This window comes from Hippopotamus amphibius, chromosome 12 (genome assembly GCF_030028045.1).
Source record: "Hippopotamus amphibius kiboko isolate mHipAmp2 chromosome 12, mHipAmp2.hap2, whole genome shotgun sequence".
Lineage (NCBI taxonomy): Eukaryota > Metazoa > Chordata > Mammalia > Artiodactyla > Hippopotamidae > Hippopotamus > Hippopotamus amphibius.
In genome coordinates this window covers 55,397,899-55,418,198 of record NC_080197.1, presented here as the reverse complement: position 1 = coordinate 55,418,198, position 20,300 = coordinate 55,397,899, and the positions used below count along the sequence as shown (strand labels likewise).

General features: G+C 38.6%; 1 protein-coding gene across 6 annotated transcripts in view; it reads right to left on the bottom strand.

Moving 5' to 3' along the window:
- The window catches only part of TMTC1 (transmembrane O-mannosyltransferase targeting cadherins 1), a 264,322-nt gene that overhangs the window by 25,704 nt on the left and 218,318 nt on the right, over positions 1 to 20,300 (bottom strand). For all 6 annotated transcript variants that reach the window (XM_057702301.1, XM_057702302.1, XM_057702307.1 and 3 more), the window contains one exon: positions 10,659 to 10,767. In XM_057702301.1, coding sequence (XP_057558284.1) covers positions 10,659 to 10,767 — 109 coding nt within the window. The remainder of the gene's footprint in view (positions 1 to 10,658; positions 10,768 to 20,300) is intronic.

Below are 20,300 nucleotides of genomic sequence, written 5' to 3'. Positions count from 1 at the left end.
GAAGGGATCTCACACTGTTCCCCACCCCATAACCTTCACGTGGTCTATTTCCTGTAGTCAGAAATCTTCTCCTAATAATTTTTATCTTGTTGATATCTGTTGATTTCAGCAATTTCTAATACTTGGTGATACCTAAACGCTCAATAAGTATGTGCTGAATAATTAAATCAATAAGTTATAAAGGTCAGGTCAAGGTGACCTGACCACACATGCAATGGTATATGTGCCTGAATCTACCCGAATGATGGCACTTGTCAAAGAAGAGAAATTGACCCTGGACCGCTCTTATTTTTGATCTATACTCCTAACTTATATTTTATTGTTCCAATTCTCTTTTCATTCTTGTATCAGGTGAAGTCATATTCCAAAATATATAAAAGAAAAATATTTTAAGTGTTATCAGATTAATTAATTGAGTTTTTCAATATGCTATAAACCTGCGGCTAGCAATAATTTACGGTGGATCGAATCATTATGCTAACTTCATTTCCTTTACTGCTAGTGTGATACAAGCTATATAACCTATGGCAAGAGTAGGCTGGTTAAAAATGATGGTGGGCTTGTAAATGTTTACAATCCTATCTGTGAAGCTGGAATACAGCCAGTTCTCAATGCTAACAGAAAACCAAAAGAGGCTAGTGAGCCAGAGACCACCCAGACTTTGAATCTCAAGGTTTATTTTCTATTCTGTTTTGACTTCCATGCTGCAGGAGACACAGAGGGGCGACTTTAGATTCTTTTATGTACCTAACATCTATGACAAGTCATGCTCCTGGGCTTCCTGTATCACTTTTCTTCTCCCCTCCCACTTGACCCCTTGTATACCTAACCTCATTAACTAGATCCCATTCCCACAGTCCAATCATGGGACCCCAGCATCACATGGTGAAAGAGCAGTGCAGGAGAAGTCGAGTTACGGGGCTCCAGTCTTGGTCCTGACACAGTTATCTGTATGACCTTGAGCAGCACTTAAGTCTGTGCACCCCATATTTTTATCTACAAAAGGAGAAGGTTAAAAATTCTTTAAGCTTTCCAGCCCCTTACACTGCTCTTCATTTTCCCGTCAGAGAAATCATCTACTCATAATGTGGACTCATTTATTTGAAGTCCTAAATCTATCTTTCCAGCCCTGATCTCTCCCACTGCTATCTGTCCACATGCTCTTTCCATTTAAATGTTCCAGTAACATTCAAGGTTTCGAGGCTGCACACTGCTGGTGGCACAGGGTACTGGTACCGCTCTTTTAGAAAGCACTTTAGTAACACATCTCAAGAGTCATGAAATATGCTGGTACTCAGGAATCTATCATTAGGAAATGATTCAAAATAGTGTTTTAAAAAAGCCATAAAGAAGGAAAAGTTCACTCACACACACACACACAAAAGAACCCAAACGACCAATGGTTGGGATGTTATGACATAATTCATCATTTTCATAAACGAGTCAGCAGCTATTAAAATGTACTTACGAAGGCCATTTAGCACCATGAAAATATGCATGATATTATACATAACTTAATGGCAAGTGAAAAGAACAGGACATAAACTATATGTGAATGCTAAGCATGAAAACAAAAAACACTAACTTGAAAAGATACCTGCACCCCACGTTCACTGCAGCATTATTTACAATAGCCAAGCTATGGAAACAATCTAAGTGTCCACTGATGGATGAATAGATAAAGAAATGTGAGATTATATATATATATAAAACAGGAATATTATTAAGCCATAAAAAAGAACGAATTCCTGCCATTTGCAACAACATGGGTGGACCTTAAGAACATTACGTTAACTGAAATAAGTCAGGCAGAGAAAGACAACTATTATATGATCACATTTATATTAAAAAAAAACATGAAAAAATCATACTCCCTGACTTTAGAATAGCTACAGTAATCAGAACAGTATGGTACTGGCACAAAAACAGACACATGGATCAATGGAACAGCATAGAGAGCCCAGAAACAAATCCACACACTTATGGCCAATTAATCTACAACAAAGGAGGCAAGAATACACAATGGAGAACTACAATCTCTTCAAATAAGTGATGCTGGGAAAACTGGACAGCTACATGTAAAAGAATGAAATTAGAACACTCCTTAACACCATACATAAAAATAAACTCAAAATGGATTAAAGACCTAAATGTAAGACCAAAACCCATAAAATTCCTAGAGGAGAACATAGGCAGAACACTATTTGACATAAATCTCAGCAATATTGTTTCAGACCTGTCTCCTAAAGCAAAGGAAAGAAAAGCAAAAATAAACAAATTGGGACCTAATGAAACTTAAAAGCTTTTTTGTATGGCAAAGGAAACCAGTGACAAAGTGAAAAGACAACCTACTGAATGGGAGAAAATATGTGCAAATGATATGACCAATAAGGGGTTAATGTCCAAAGTATATAGACAGCTCATACAACTCAGCAGCAAACAAACAAACAAGCAAACAAAGAAATGATTAAAAAATGGGCAGAAGACCTAAATAGACATTTTTCCAAGGAGGGCGTACAGATGGCCAATAGGCATAGGAAAAGATGCTCAACATCATTAATTGTCAGAGAAATACAAATTAAAACCACAGTGAGAGATCACCTCACACCTGTCAGAATAGCTGTTATCAAAAAGAACACAAATGGCAAATGCTGGCGAGGATGTGGAGAAAATGGAACCCCTGGACAGTGTTGGTAGGAATGTAAAATGGTAGCCACTGTGGAAAACAGTATGAAAAAAGCTTAAAATTGGGACTTCCCTGGTGGCACAGTGGTTAAGAATCTGGCTGCCAATGCAGGGGACACAGGTGCGATCCCTGGTCCGACAAGATCCCACATGCCATGGAGCAACTAAGCCTGAGAGCCACAACTACTGAGCCTGCATGCAGCAACTACTGAGCTCATGCTCAGCAACAAGAGAAGCCACTGCAATGAGAAGCCCATGCACCACAACGAAGAGTAGCCCCTGCTCGCCTCAACTAGAGAAAGCCCATGTGCAGCAACAAAGACCCAACGCAGCCAATAAATTAATTATTTTTTAAAAAGTTAAAAAAAACCCTTACCACCCCCAGGATCATAGATACAAAGAACAGATGGCCAGAGGCAAGGGTAAGGGGTAGGTGAAATCTGTGAAGGGGGGCAAAAGACACAAACTTTTAGTTATAAAATAAGTAAGTCTTAGGGGTGTAATGTACTGCATGGTAACTATAGTTAATAATACTATACTGCATATCAGAATAAATCTTAAAAATTCTCATCATACGAAAAAAAAATTTGTAACTGTGTATGATGCTGAATTGTGATGATTTTGCAAAATACACAAATATTGACTCATTGATTATGTTGTGTACTTGAAACTAGTATAATGTTATATGTCAATTATACCTCAATTAAAAAGATAAGTAACAAAACAACGGACAAAGGATTAACCTCCAAAATATACAAGCAGCTCATGCAGCTTAATGCCAAAAAAAGCAAATAACCCAATCCACAAATGGGCGGAAGACCTAAATAGACATTTCTCCAAAGAGGACATACAGATGGGCAACAAACACATGAAAAGATACTCAACATCACTAATCATCAGAGAAATGCAAGTCAAAGCCACAATGAGGTATCACCTCACACCGATCAGAATGGCCATCATCACAAAATCTGGAAACAACAAATGTTGGAAAGGGTGTGGAGAAAAGGGAACTCTCTTGCACTGTTGGTGGGAATGTAAGTTGGTACAGCCACTATGGAAAACAATTTGGAGGTTCCTTAAAAAACTACAAATAGAACTACCATATGATCCAGTAATCCCACTCCTGGGCATATACCCAAAGAAAACCATAATCCCAAAAGAAACATGTACCATAATGTTTATTGCACCACTATTTACAATAGCCAGGACATGGAAGCAACCGAAATGCCCATCAACAAATGAATGGATAAAGATGATGTGGCATATATATACAATGGAATATTACTCAGCTATAAAAAGGGATGAGATGGAGCCATATGTAATGAGGTGGATAGACCTAGAGTCTGTCATACAGAGTGAAGTAAGTCAGAAAGAGAAAGACAAATATTGTATGCTAACTCACATATACGGAATCTAAAAATGGTACTGATGAACTCAGTGACAAGAACAAGGACGCAGATACAGAGAATGGACTGGAGAACTCGAGGTTTGGGAGGGGGTGGGGGGTGAAGGGGAAGCTGAGACGAAGTGAGAGAGTAGCACAGACATATATATACTACCAACTGTAAAATAGATAGCCAGTGGGAAGTTGTTGTGTAACAAAGGGAGTTCAACTCGAGGATGGAAGATGCCTTAGAGGACTGGGGCGGGGAGGGTGGGGGGGCAGTCGAGGGAGGGAGGGAATATGGGGATATGTGTATAAAAACAGATGATTGAACTTGGTGTACCCCCAAAAATAATAAATAAATTTAAAAAAAATAACATAAAGGCTACTACAGAGCAGGAAAAAAAAAAAGATAAGTATATTACAAAAGACTTGCAGGATATTAAAAAATGATGATATTTGTTGTTTCCAGACATTATGGGTGAAAGTGTATTTTATTTTCTCTGATTTTTCCATATTTTCCATTATATTTTCATATTATTTGCATAACTGAAAGAAATGTTGCAGCTGATTTCATTTCTTCCCTTCCTAAATCTGGCTTCTCCCAGCTTCCCCATCTGTCTCAGGGGTCATGCATCTTCTCAGTCCTTTAGGGCTCTGCTCTGGAGTTCTTAATTTTCTATTTTTTTCTCTTTCAGCCTTCACATGCAGACAGTTCCTAAGTACAAAAGGATTCTTATTCCACAATAGAGTCTATCCATTCCCACACGATCTTCCTAAAACATGGCTCTCAACTACTCACACCAGAATGCATTTAAAAGCCACCTGCAAAATACTCCCATATTTCCACAAGATTTTCTTCCTCACATGTTTAAAACACTTTTCTCAGACACTTAACTTTGCTTCCTATTACCTATCAGCGTCAAATCTGTCCTCCACCGTGGGCCTGAATGTGCTCCACCATATAATGTGTTTTCAATTCATTGACCTACTTTTCAAGTTTTCCCTTCTCCAATTCTCTACTGTGTCCGAACAGATTTACCTGCTACCTTTAAGTTCCAACAGAGTAAGGAGCCCAATATTAGTTCCAGGCAAAGTCTAGAAAGGATTGTTACACTCATAGTTTTATTGCCAGTGAGGAGGGGCAATGGTGTCAACAGGTAGCAGCAAGCGTGCAGTAGGGCAGGGGATGCTGAATTAACCTTGTTTCCTTTTTTGACAGAATCACAACCTTCAATCAGGGGAAGGATTTCAGCAGGTGTCAAACAAAGTGTCTCAGAACATCCTTGTAGACAAGACTGAGAGAGAGGCGAGTTAGATGATAATATATTCAATAAATTAATCCAAAGTTAAACAACTGTACTTAGTCTTGGGTAAAATTGAGGTCAACCTCTAGAGAAGACTCTACAGACACAAAGCAGGGCTTCCTACCTGTTACTGATCTCTGCAACATTTTTTTAAATCAAAATAATAACGTAACCAAAAGCTATTCTTATTCATTTGTCAACTGAAATATCTAGAAAGGATAGCTGATAAAATGAATGGTAGCAAAAAAAAAAAAAAAAGACCAAAAAGTCCTAGAACACCTGAAATTGCCGGCTGATATAAAGAACTTGAAATAACAGCTGAAGATGAATCCTTTTATCCAGGCTTATAAAACTTGCCTGCAAACTGAGTGAGACCCAGATTAACAAGCATTCACATTTTTTAGGGATTTGAGTTGACTGTATGTCCAATGTGAGCCAGAGTGTGAGATGCTAAACAGCTAATATTCCTTTTAGGGTGTCATGCGATGGAAACAGAGTCTCTAGCCAAGGAAGTATTTCTCTTCCACCCAAAATTAGTGAACCACAGTTCAAGAAGCCAGTTCCATTTGGGAACCCTTCTGTCATAGAGAAAACGGACAGTACTGAGCCTATGAAAAGCACACAAGCAGAAAAAAAGTATTTGGAAATCAGGGTAAATTAGAAACAAGTTGAAAGAAACAAGTTTAGCATCGAAAAGAGTTGTTCAGAAAAGTGACAAGATAGTTGCGCTCTTAAACTGTGCTCAATAAGCTTTCCATTGCGCCCAGCCCAGAGGGAGCAAATCACAGGATTGTAGATTTCAGCTCCATATACGAAAGGGTTCTCTGACATTAGTTTGGCCCACAACCACAGTGAGCATAGGCTGGGCACGTGTGCAGGTGGTGGCCCTGGAAGTTGACCGGTAAGTCAGGGAAGCGTAACCAGTGTGTTACAGACTGACCAAGGTTTGCAAGCATTGCTTTTATATCCTTCAGGCCCTTGAAATTCTGGAATGCTGTTAAACACGATGGTGCCACCAAGCAAATGAATTCATTTGAGACCAAAGGATGTGAAGCCAGGCGCCTTGCTTGTGCACCTGAAGCATCCTTTCATTAAAGAATTTAAAACATGAAGATGAGATGTTGAAAGTCAGAGAGCGAAAGTGATCCTGAGTTATGTGCAAAAGCAACTAACTCTGATGTGAAAACCAATTGCCCAAAGGAGCAGCAGAACCTTTCAAACTTTCAATCACATTCTCAGAGTTCATAGCATTTTACATTCGAATCTAGAGTAGGAAAGACTGGCAAAAAATGTGACCTCTGTATGTAAGGAAAGATCATGGTCATAGTCATAATTTGTTTTTCTTAAAACTTGTTTATAACGTCAACTGTGTGGCAGGCAATAACTTTACATTAATTTGCCACTGAGGTTCTCAAAAATTAAATTAATCTTGTAACAGATTTTAAATAAGGCATCTGACACTTCTAAAATATAACTGGGGAAAAAGTATATATGTTGTCCTTTTTAAACATATATACTATATGTTTTATAGTATATATGTCTATAAAATTTGTTAATAGTAAGAATGGAGTAAAATAAATTTCAATGTCACCAAACATCATCATCATTTTTTAAAAAGTAACTTTCGTAAACTTGGAGTTCATCAGTTTAGAAAAGGAATACAACTTGAAACTTCTGGATACAGTATTTACCTAGACAAACAGCTTCTCACAATATTAACACGTTAATACTTTGTATAGAAACAATAGCACTAATTAAAGTGGAGTCAAATTATTCATGAAAATATTCATTAGCACTTGGTGTTAAAGGAGGTAGTTTTAGACACTCTTTAAATGTTAGATCCATAAGAGATAGTAAAGGTAATTTAGAATAGTTATCAACTTTCAGATTTGAAAACGGAGGCTCAGAGAGGTAAAGCACTCCTCACCGGAGTCTGCACAGGTGAGGAAGTGGGGTCTGTACGTAGTCTATACTATGAAGTGGGGTCTAGAACCAGGCTGTTCCATTCACTGTCAAATGCTCCTAATAGCACAGCACAGGGGAACTGACCCCCAAAGTGCATTAAGTCCAGAGATGCTGTGTGAATGCCCACCTGCTTTATACAGTGAAGTATCCTAAGCCCTAGAGAAGGAATGGGCATACAAAGAAGACATGGCTTTTCTTTCTTTCTTATTTAATTAATTAAAAAAAATTTTTTATTTATTTTTTATTTATTTTATTTTTTGGCTGCATTGGGTCTTCGTTGCTGTGTGCACGGGCTTTCTCTAGTTGTGGCAAGTGGGGGCTACTCTTCGTTGCAGTGCGCAAGCTTCTCATTGCAGTGGCTTCTCTTGTTGCAGAACATGGGCTCTAGGCACACAGGCTTCAGTAGTTGTGGCACGTGGACTCAGTAGCTGTGGCGCATGGGCTTAGTTGCTCTGCTGCATGTGGGATCCTCCTGGCCCAGGGATAGCATCTGTGTCCCCTGCATTGGCAGGCAGATTCTTAACCACTGCATCACCAGGGAAGTCCCAACGTGGCTTTTCTTAATGAAACTTGCAGTCTTGTGAGGAAAAAGACTGACAAACTGCTTAAATTGTAGTTCAGATATTAATTCAAGAAATAAAAATATATGATTGGTTTGTGAGTTGATGCTGTTCCCAAAGATGTCATAGGAGCTCTGAGGAAGTCTAACTCCCCAGGAGATGGGGAAGTGGATGAGTGTTGGGGGAGGAATGAAAGTTGAATCTTGCAAAATGGGGAGGATTTAGAAGGAGAGAAAGAAAAGACGGCATTACAGGAAGACGGAACTGTGTGAATGTCTGTAAAGAGCTCCCCCAAAACAACACACTGTGTCATCACTGGTATTAGGTGAGTGACTTTTTCATTTACCTTCAAGGTAATTTTTATCAAGAAGAGCACCTAAATGTTTATTACCTGTCCTGGCCAGTTGTAAGAAAAAGATATGACTGGGAACTCTTAGTACAATGCTTTACTTATTCATTTACAGAGAAACTGAGACAGCTTTCAGAAACATATAACACAAATTGAATAAAATAAATTATTAAGGAAAATAATAAACCCAGTAAAAGCAGCACACACAGAAAAGCAGCCTATCCCAGATGCTGGTTAGTCGGAAGTGGGACCAAGGGGGATGACACCAGAATTGATTTCCTTAGCATTTGTAAGGTTCTTCATACATTAGATGAAAAATAAAGCAAAAACTTGTAATTCAGGAGCAGGCTAGCCGATCCTAATACTGAGACATGAGAGAAACCTCTCCCTTGGGCCCTCATCTAGAAGGCACTGAACGCTGTAGCAGGTGCTGGCCTCAACCCCATCCCAACCCTGCGGTTAGAAGGAATAACTTCACCTGGCTGTTCTCACACTGTCCCTCACTGGAGGACAAGAGCATAACGCTGAAGGCACAGTTCAGTGAGGAAACAGCACAGTGGCCCATGTGCCCAGCCCTACTTTATTTTTTTTTTTAATTAATTAATTAATTTATTTATTCAATTGGTTGTGTTGGGTCTTTTTTGCTGTGCGCGGGCTTTCTTTAGTTGTGGCAAGTGGGGGCTACTCCTCATTGTGGTGCACGGGCTCCTCACTGCCGTGGCTCTAGGCGCGTGGGCTTCAGCAGTTGCAGCACATGGGCTAAGTAGTTGTGGCTCACGGGCTCTAAAGCGCAGGCTCAACAGTTGTGGCGCATGGGCCTAGCTGCTCCGTGGCATGTGGGATCTTCCTGGAGCAGGGATCGAACCTATGTCCCGTGCACTGGCAGGTGGATTCTGAACCACTGTATCACCTAGGAAGTCCCTATTCACTCAGTATTTGTTGATTGCATACAATGTGACAGACACAGGGGGAAAGCCTTGAGTAAAAGAGACAGCCATTCTCATGGAGACTGGCTCATGGGAATATTCTAGTGTTGGGAGAAAGATCACAGACACATAAATGTATGTTAGGTGGTGACAAGTGCTCTGGGGAGAAATCAGCCAGGGCTAGGTGACAGAGCACAGGCGGGGCGGTGAGGGAGTTGTTCTGAAAGGGTAATCACAGACGGCCCTCTAGTACGGAAATATTTGGGCAGAAACCAGCGTGAGACGAGGAAAGTACTCTAAGATGTCTGGGAGGAGAGGCTGCAGACAAAGGGCCCAGTTGATGCAAAGGCCCTAACTTCACGTGTGGCTTGTCTGAGTAGCTGCAAGACACCCAACCAGGCAGAGGCAGGGCAGGGTCTTCCTATGAAAATGGAGCTAGGATGTGGTGAGAAAAGGACATAATGATGGAATCAATCTTTCCTTCAGAAAACTCCCACAGGGTCTGCTTCAACATAAGCCGAAGGCAGCTGAGGACTGCCGTGCATACTATAGAACACGACCATCCTCATTTTAGATTAAACATTGTGCTAAAACATGCATTACAATCACCCACTACAGACATGCAGTTTTGTCTAAAGCCCACCTACACTATATGGAGAATATCAGAGCAAGACAACTAGGCTTATCATTTCTGACACTTAAATATCCACTGAAAGTCCTAATTTTGTTTCCTGGTGAAATCTCCAAAGTTTTTGAAATGCAAATTGCACCACTCCATACCTGACAGGCAGCATCAAACCATTCATTATATTTAAGTCAATGCTGCAGGGCATCTTTAGAAGGTGTGACGTTTAATTTATTGGCAATCTGGCAATTGTGTGATAGTAGAATCTACCTTCTATTGAGGGCATTTATGTGTGTCAACAGAACTATACCATCAATTTAGAGAAGACAACTTACATTTGTTTTCCCCACAGCAGGGGGCCTGCACCCAGGACACCAAAAAGTGGGATCAAATGGTTTAGTGAAAAGAGGGAGAGGAATCAAAATACCCCTCTTTTTCAACTCTGTGATCTTCTAACAGGTATCAAGATATAGGATCTATAAGATTACTGGTAATTAGTTGCATGCCGAGTTCAGAGATCTTAGTCCATTAGCAATTCCCCAGAAAAATATGATGTGAGTAGTAATAAAACTAGCAAATGTCATGTATTGTTCTCAACAGATTTTGTCCCAAAGTGATGGAGAAAAGAGCAACGGCCTATAACGGAACCTCTCTGTCTAGAGGCCACCTACATACACAAAGAATACTGGAGTGAGAAAACTAGGTCTGTAATTTCTATCAAGAAGAAAACGGACATACTGATATGTTGACCAATATGAACTTACAAATTAAATGATATAAAAATCTGTGTCATATTAATTGATACATTCAATAGAAACATTTAAAAATATTATGTGAAACTACACAGAAACAATTACCTGCTCAGCCAATAACGACGCTAAGCTTGAATACGCATCTGCGAACTCTGGCCCGTATTTAATGGAATCCTTCAGGAAGGTGATAGCCTCTTCCTTTTTCTCCTGAGACCTACAGATTATAAGAGGGGAAGAAAGAACATATTTTAATAAAACTTTGTTTAAATCCTCTGATGAGACTTGAAAATCTCATTTCTCTTAGCAAAGATTATCGGATTCACTCTGATTTGACTGCAAATAAATTAAACTATACTTCCTCCAGGTGCTAACAAGTTTCTGTCTCCGAATTCTCAATGGAAAGAGATGTTAAGAGGTACGTGCTGCTGCAGGGTATTCCCTGATTTCTCTACCTTCCATTTCCTGTTCTGCACTTTTTGAGTATTTTATTTAAAAATTTACAAGTTTATTAAGCAGAAAGTTTGACCTTCAGAGGAGCAATTTTGGGTGCATGACCTATGGCAGCCAGTTTTCAATGATGTGGAGAACAGTTTGGGCCCTTGCAGTACTAACCGCACCACTGCAGGCTGGGCTCCTAATGGGGGCTGAGCCACCTATCAGCAACGAGCCAGCCAAGCTGCCCATATTCATCGTTGCTTTCATATCTAAGAGAGATACCTTTTACATATAATTTGTGCAGTTAAAAGACACTGTGACTACTGGCTGGCAAAGAATGACCAGCTGTTTTATCCTCATATTTTTATTGAAAACTGGGCTGATGGTCTTCTTCACTTCCATCTTCTCCCAGTGATTACATTTTTGATTTAAAGAGGACTCACGGCTTCAAAGTTATTACTATTATTTTGGATGAAAGTTCTCTTTCCTGTTAGTGCCATGGGTGAGACACTGGGTCATCAGCCTGATATCAGTATCTCTGAAGCCAAAAATGAACACTGGCAGTGATCAACTTAGCCGTCAGTACAATTCCACGAACATGGACCACTTGCTGAATGCTAGACACTGTGGACTTCCCTCGTGGCACAGTGGTTAATAATCCACCTGCCAAAGGGTTCAATCCCTGGTCCAGGAAGATCCCACATGCCATGGAGCAACAAAGTCTGTGTGCCACAACTACTGAGCCTGTGCTCTAAGCCTGTGAGCCACAGCTACGGAAATCCACGTGCCTAGAGTCCATGCTCTGCAACAAGAGAAGCCACAGCAATGAGAAGCCCGTGCACTGCAAGGAAGAGTAGCCCCCACTCACCACAACTAGAGAAAGCCCACGTGCAGCAACAAAGACCCAACACAGCCACAATAAATAAATAAATAAATAAACAATAAATGCTAGACATTGCAATTGGCAAAAGAGGTGGAATGAAGAGTAGCACCCCTGGAACTACAGAGGGCACACAGCCTGAGGGTCCCCCAACTTTCCCAGTTACCAATACTGAATTGTGTGCTTATGTTTTTACTACGTAGGGCCAACAATTATTTATTCAGCCATGAATATGTACCAAATGCTCTGGTCAATTTTCACATAACATCATTAATTTAATTTTCCCAACAATCCCACATGGCAGGTATTATTGTCCTATTATACTCATTTTTCTAATGAGAAAATTTGGACTCAGAAAAGTCAAGTGACTCACCATGTTCACGTAACCAGTGTTCTGAGTCAAGATTCAGTGCTCTTCCATCACACTATACCTGCTTATTCTAACTACTTAGAAATTCACCTCCTATGAGCTTGATGCCCGAAGCGTGACCCACGATGACCCAGTATCATCAACATCACCTAGGAGCTGGTTAGCAATGTAGAGTCTCAGGCCCCTTCTGGATGTAAAGAATCAGACCTGAGTGTTAAAAAGATTCTCAGGTAATTCATACTCACATTGCGATTTCAACAGCACGGCTCCCTGAACTATCAACGGCAGCTGGGAGTAGCTCCTGATACAGAACCCCAGTGTAGGGCTTCAGGCTCTCCAAGCGCTAGAAGCAACATGCTACAAGGCAATTTTACCTAGAAGACAGTCTCCTATCACAGTCCTTGAAAAAAAAGTCATGTTTCCAGCAGAGATACTGCATTTACTACCATTCAACTTAGCAAACATTAAAACATTTATCATTGTGTTAGCTATTTCCCGGGGGAGGAGGCTGTCCAGCTATCCTCTCCTTATTGGGGTCTAGCTAACTTAAACTGAGCTACTCTCGATGCATAGTCCTGCCCTTGATATCAAGGTGTAACACCTATGTCCTTAAGTGGCTCATCTTTGGGATGTGGCTTTAAAGTCGCATGGTTATAAGAAATTTGAATTATAGCTCTCTTAGTGCTGCTTTCTTGTCGATTCATTCACTTAGCTGACAAACATTCAGAGTGTCTATAAGACTCTATGGAAGTCCACTATGTTTACATACACTTGGGTTTCTATTAGAAAATATATTCTTGAAGTAATTCTTCCATGGGCACATGTTTTTAAATGAAAACATCTTTAATCCTGGTAATTTAACTATTGATTTCATGGTTAGAAGAAGCCTTCCTCCAAGGATTTCATAAATCTTTATTAACATTAATTTGGAATTTTTCCCAAAATCCAAAGGAAGATACGGATTTAGGAAATTAAGGTTGAAAATTAAGCCCCTCAGGACATAATTTAGCTTGGATATTCTTCAAGATCATCAGAGAAAAAGCCACAATTGGAAAGCAAAAATTTAATGATTTTCATTTGTTACGACTCACAGCAGTTAGTATTAGAAGGACAGCCTAACCTTTTGCATATAAACTCAGTGAGATTAATTCCCAGTTACTACAGTCCATGAATCTAAATACTTGAGGTTGTCCATTCACATTCATGCGACATCTTGGAAAAGTTAGCATCAAAGTCATTCAGAGGGAACTCAAACTCCTTATGAAAAACTGTACTTTTATTAATTCTCGAGGGACTGACTGACTGATACACTTTCAAAAAGCATCTCATCATTTAACTTCATGTGGTACATAAGCATTACAAGATGCAAAGACTGGGGCACGTGAGACTTTTCCTCTTGGCTCTGCACTCTTGCACTCCTGATTTTCCCCAGGATCCTTTGAAAGTCATTAGACCCCAAGAGGGCTCAGGCACATGCCAAGCTGACAGATATTTTTAAATGTGGACACTAAGTGGGGAAAGTGAGGGGGGTTGGGGGGGATGAATTGGGAGACTGGGATTACCATATATACATTACCAATAAGGAAAAAAAATCAAATTGTACACTTTAGGTATATGCAGTTTATTGTTGTCAATTGTATCCCAATAAAAGTTTTTGAAGAAAAAAAATAATAAAAAAAAGAAAGCCCAAGGAATTGATAAGTGGTAATTTTATTATTGTTGTTTATATTTCTGAAATGGAGAGGAAGAGCAGGGAAGATATATTTCTTCTGTAGTTTCTCTGTTGCTCTCCCTTTGGTAGGAGTTTATGAAATTGGTGTGGTTTTGACACAGGAACTTACAGCAAATAATCACCTAAATAGAGCCTTCCTTGGTCATATAGTAACATAATTACCACGTGAGAACTGAACTTAATTTCAAGCTGTTTCTGAATTCGACAGCATCCTTTTCGCATCTGCATTACGGCCCACATTTCTTTGCTAATTATCCCATATTAAACAAGGGCAACATTCCTACAATTCTACTGGATTATTGCAGCCTAGAGTACATCTTACTCAGTTTTGCTTGCTAACACCTTAGTTCACGTCCTGTTTCTAGTCCTCTCTTTCTCCTCCTTCTACTATAAACAGACAATTAAAAGATACATTTTTTTTTCCTAGAGCACTACTCTCAACACATTCCCTTACATAAAAATGTTCATTAATGCCCTACTGTTTACAGAAGGACTCTTACTTAAACCCTCTATAATATGGCTCTGACCCATGTTCCAAACATACCCAGTGGTGTGGACTAGTGGGTACTAGTCCAACCAGACTGAGTGGCCTTTGGCATCTATTCTACAGAACCTAAGAGATCACCACTCCACTGCTTCTCTGACCTCACTGTAGGTTTAAAATCACTTGAGGTGCTTTTATAAAGGCCGTGGTGTTCCGAGGTTGGGCCTTTTCATAGCTCTCATGATCCCCTCATCAAAGCTCCTAACAATGCAACACAATCAGAAACCATATATATATACTAGTTTTCTTAAATCTTAATTTTCTTTTTGAGTCTCCATTAAGGAAAAAAGAGAGCAGGGGAATTGTTATTAAAAGTTCTGTTCTGGCCTCCAAAGGGGCAGCTGCCCCTTGTTCTTCAGCTCAACATTCAGAGGAGTAACTGGGCTCGAGCCTACTTGGGTTTTGCAAGGTCCTAACACAGCACCTGAAGGGCTCACCCACTGCCTCCAGCTGGAGGCTGGGAATCTATCAGTGAGTGCACCACATGCACAGGTTTTTAAAGCTTCATGCTTCACAGGAGTTTTCTGCTGAACACTTACTCTCTGCTAAAGATAGAGTAAGTGATTCTTTTGCATTATTTAATTCCCATTAAGCATTATGAATTATGCAAAATTATTTTCATTATACCAATTTAGAAAACAATACTAGTGGATTGCCTCATCCACCAGAGGACAGACAGTAGAAGCAAGAAGAATTACAATCCTGCAGCCTATGGAATGAAAACCACAATCACAGAAAGATAGACAAAATGAAAAGGCAGAGGACTACGTACCAGATGAAGGAACAAGATAAAACCCCAGGAAAAACAACTAAATGAAGTGGAGATACGCAATCTTCCAGAAAAAGAATTCAGAATAATGATAGTGAAGATGATCAAGGACCTTGGAAAAAGAATGGAGAAGATACAAGAAATGTTTAACAAAGACCTAGAAGAATTAAAGAACAACCAAACAGAGATGAACAATACAATAACTGAAATGAAAAATACACTAGAAGCAATCAATAGCAGAATAACAGGCAGAGAATGGATAAGTGACCTGGAAGAGAGAATGGTGGAAATCACTGCTGTGGAACAGAATAAAGAAAAAAGAATGAACAGAAATGAAGACAGCCTACAAGACCTCTGGGACAACACTAAATGCACCAACATTTGCATTATAGGGGTCCCAGAAGTAGAAGAGAGAGAGAAAGGACCTAAGAAAATACTGGAAGAGATTATAATCAAAAACTTCCCTCACATGCAAAGGGAAACTGCCACTCAAGTCCAGGAAGCACAGACAGTCCCAGGCAGGATAAACCCAAGGAGAAACACGCCAAGACACATAGTAATCAAATGGACAAAAATTAAAGACAAAGAAAAATTATTAAAAAGAACAAGGGAAAAATGACAAATAACATACAAGGGAACTCCCATAAGGTGAACAGCTGATTTCTCAGCAGAAACTCTGCAAGCCAGAAGGGAGTGGCAAGATATATTTAAAGTGGTGAAAAGGAAGAACCCATAACCAAGAATACTCTACCCAGCAAGGATCTCATTCAGATTCGATGGAGAAATCAAAAGCTTTACAAGCAAACAAAAGCTAAGAGAATTTAGCGCCACCAAACCAGCCCTACAACAAATGCTAAAGGATCTTCTCTAAGTGGGAAACACAAGAGAAGAAAAGGATGTACAAAAACAAACCCCAAACAATTAAGAAAATGGTAATAGGGACATACATATTGATAATTACCTTAAATGTGAATGGATTAAATGTTCCAACCAAAAGACACAGACTGGCTGAAAGAATACGAAAACAAGAACTGTATATATGTTGTCTACAAGACACCCACTTCAGACCTGGGGATGCATACAGACTGAAAGTGAGGGGATGGAAAAAAAAGATACTCCATGCAAATGGATATCAAAAGAAAGCTGGAGTAACAATACTCATATCAGACAAAATAGATTTTAAAATAAAGACTGTTACAAAAGATAAGAAAGGACACTACATAATGATCAAGAGATCAATCCAAGAAGAAGATATAACAATTATAGATATATATGCACCCAACATAGGAGCACTTCAATACATAAGACAAATGCTAACAGCCATAAAAGGGGAAATCAACAGTAACACAATAATACTGGGGGTACTTGAACACCCCACTTACACCAATGGACCGATCATCCAGACTGAAAATAAATAAGGAAACACAAGTTTTAAATGACACATTAGACCAGATGGACTTAATTGATATTTATAGGACATTCCATCCAAAAACAATAGAATATACTTTCTTCTTTTTTTTTTTTTTTTTTTAAGTGCAAATGGAACGTTCTCCAGGATAGATCACATCTCGCGTCACAAATCAAGCCTTGGTAAATTTAAGAAAATTGAAATCATATCAAGCATCTTTTCCAACCATAACTCTATGAGATTAGAAATAAATTACAGGGAAAAAAACCCAAAGAAAACACAAACACATGGAGGCTAAACAATATGCTACTAAATAACCAAGAGAGCAGAAATCAAAGAGGAAATCAAAAAATACCTAGAGACAAACAACAATGAAGACATAATGGTCCAAATCCTATGGGATGCAGCAAAAGCAGTTCTAAGAGGGAAGTTTAAAGTTTATTTCTTGAGGTTCCTACCTCAAGAAACAAGAAAAATCTCAACTAAACAATCTAACTTACACCTAAAAGAACTAGAGAAAAGAACAAACAAAATGCAAAGTTAGTAGAAGGAAAGAAATCATAAAGATCAGAGCAGAAATAAATGAAACAGAAATGAAGAAAATAATAGCAAAGATCAATAAAACTAAAAGCTTGTTCTTTGAGAAGATAAAATTGAAAAACCTTTAGCCAGACTCATCAAGAAAAAGAGAGGATCAAATCAATAAAATTAGAAGTGAAACAGGAGAAGTTAAAACGGACACCACAGAAATAAAAAGCACCGTAAGAGACTACTACAAGCAACTATATGCCAATAAAATGGACAACCTGGATGAAATGGACAGATTCTTAGAAAGGTATAACCTTCTAAGACTGAATCAGGAAGAAATAGAAAATAAGAACAGGCCAATGACAAGTAATGAAACTGAAACTGTGATTAAAAATCTTCCAACAAACAAAAGTCCAGGACCAGATGGATTCCCAGGTGAATTTTATCAAACATTTAAAGAAGAGCTAACATCCATCATTTTCAAACTCTTCCAAAAAATTGCAGAGGAAGAAACACACCCAAACTCTTTCTATGAGGCCACCGTCACTCTGATACCAAAACCAGACAAAGATACTACAAAGAAAGAAAATTACAGACCCATATCACTGATAAATATAGATGCAAAAATCCTCAACAAAATACTAGCAAACAGAATCCAGCAACACAGTAAAAGGATCATATACCAGGCTCAAGTGGGATTTATCCCAGGGATGCAAGGATTCTTCAATATATGCAAATCAATCAATGTGATACATCATATTAACAAATTGAAGAATAAAGACTATATGATCATCTCAATAGATGCAGAAAAAGCTTTGGAGAAAATTCAACACTCATTTATCATAAAAACTCTCTAGAAAGTGGGCATGGAGGGAACCTACCTCAACATAATAAAGGCCATATATGAATAACCCACAGCAAACATCATTCTCAATGGTGAAAAACTGAGAGCATTTCCTCTAAGATCAGGAACAGACAAAGATGTCCACTCTCACCACTGTTATTCAACACAGTTTTGCAAGTCCTAGCCATGGCAATCAGAGAAGAAAAAGAAATAAAAGGAATCCAAATTGGAAAAGAAATAAAACCATCACTGTTTGTAGATGACATGATACTATACATAGATAATCCTAAAGATGACACCAGAAAACTACTAGAGTTTATCAATAAATTTGGTAAAGTTGCAGGATACAATATTAATGCACAGAAATCTTTTGCATTCCTATATGTTAACAATGAAAGATATCAGAAAGAGAAATTAAGGAAACAATCCCATTCACCACTGCAACAAAAAGGATGAAATATCTAGGAATAAACCACCTAAGGGGGTAAAAGCCTTGTATTCAGAAAACTATAAGACACTGATGAAAGAAATCAAAGATGACACAAACAGATGGAGAGATGTACCATGTTCTTGCATTGGAAGAATCAACATTGTGAAAATGAATATACTACCCAAAGCAATTTGCAGATTCAAGGCAATCCCTATCAAATTACCAATGGCATTGTTTTTTATAGAACTAGAACCAAAAAAATTTTTAAATTTGTATGGAGACACAAAAGACCCCTAATAGCCAAAGCTATCAAGAAGAAAAAATAAATAAATAAATAAAACAGAGCCAGAGGAATCAGACTCCCTGACTTCAGACTATACTACAAAGCTACAGTAATCAAGACAGTATGGTACTGGCACAAGAATAGAAATGTAGATCAAGGGAACAGGATAGAAAGCCCAGAGATAAACCCACACACCTATGGTCAACTACTCTATGACAAAGGAGGCAAGAATATACAATGGAGAAAAGGCAGTCTCTTCAATAAGTGGTGCTGGGAAAACTGCATAGCTACATGTAAAAGACTAAAATTTGAACACTTCCTAACACCATACATAAAAGTAAACTCAAAATGGATTAAAGACCTAAATGTAAGACTGGACAGTATAAAACTCTAAAAGGAAAACATAGGAAGAACACTCTTTGACATAAATCAAAGCAAGATCTTTTTTGAATCACCTCCTAGAGTAATGGACATAAAAACAAAAATAAACAAATGGGACCTAACGAAACTTAAAAGCTTCTGCACAGCAAAGGAAACTATAAATAAGACAAAAAGACATCCCTCAGAATGAGAGATAATATTTGCAAATGAATCAACAGACAAAGGATTAATCTCCAAAATATATAAGCAGCTCATACAGGTCAATATCAAAAAAATAAACAACCCAATCAAAAAATGGGAAGAAGATCTAAATAGACATTTCCCCAAAGAAGACAAACAGATGGCCAACAAACACATGAAAAGATGCTCAACATCACTAATTATTAGAGAAATGCAAATCAAAACTACAATGAGGTATGACCTCAACTGGTTAGAATGGGCATCATCAGAAAATCTACAGACAATAAATGTTGGAGAGGGTGTGGAGAAAAGGGAACTCTCTTGCACTATTAGTGGGAATGTAAATCGATATAGCCACTATGGAGAACAGTATGGAGGTTCCTTGAAAAACTAAAAGTAGAATTACCATATGACCCAGCAATCACACTGCTGGGCATATACCCAGAGAAAACCAGAATTCAAAAAGACACATGCACCCCAATGTTCATTGCAGCACTATTTACAATAGACAGGACATGGAAGCAACCTAAGTATCCATCAAAGGATGAATGGATAAAGAAGATGCAGTCCATATATACAACGCAATATGACTCAGGCATAAAAATGAACCATGGGTCATTTGTAGAGACGTGATGGACCTAGAGACTGTCATAAAGAGTGAAGTAAGGCAGAAAGAGAAAAACAAATATTGTATGTTAACACATGTGGAATCTAGAGAAATGGTACAGATGCAAGGCAGAAACAGAGACACACATGGAGAGAACAAACCTATGGACACCAAGGGGGGAAAGCAGGGACTGGGGCGGTGAGATGAATTGGGAGAATTTATATGGATGAAACAGATTAATAAAAATTTATTTTCAAAAAATAAATAAAAATTAAAATTAAAAAATAAATAATGCTAGCAACTACCACCTCAATAAAAATAAAAAACATGAGATTTGGAGAGCTCACACGATTTGC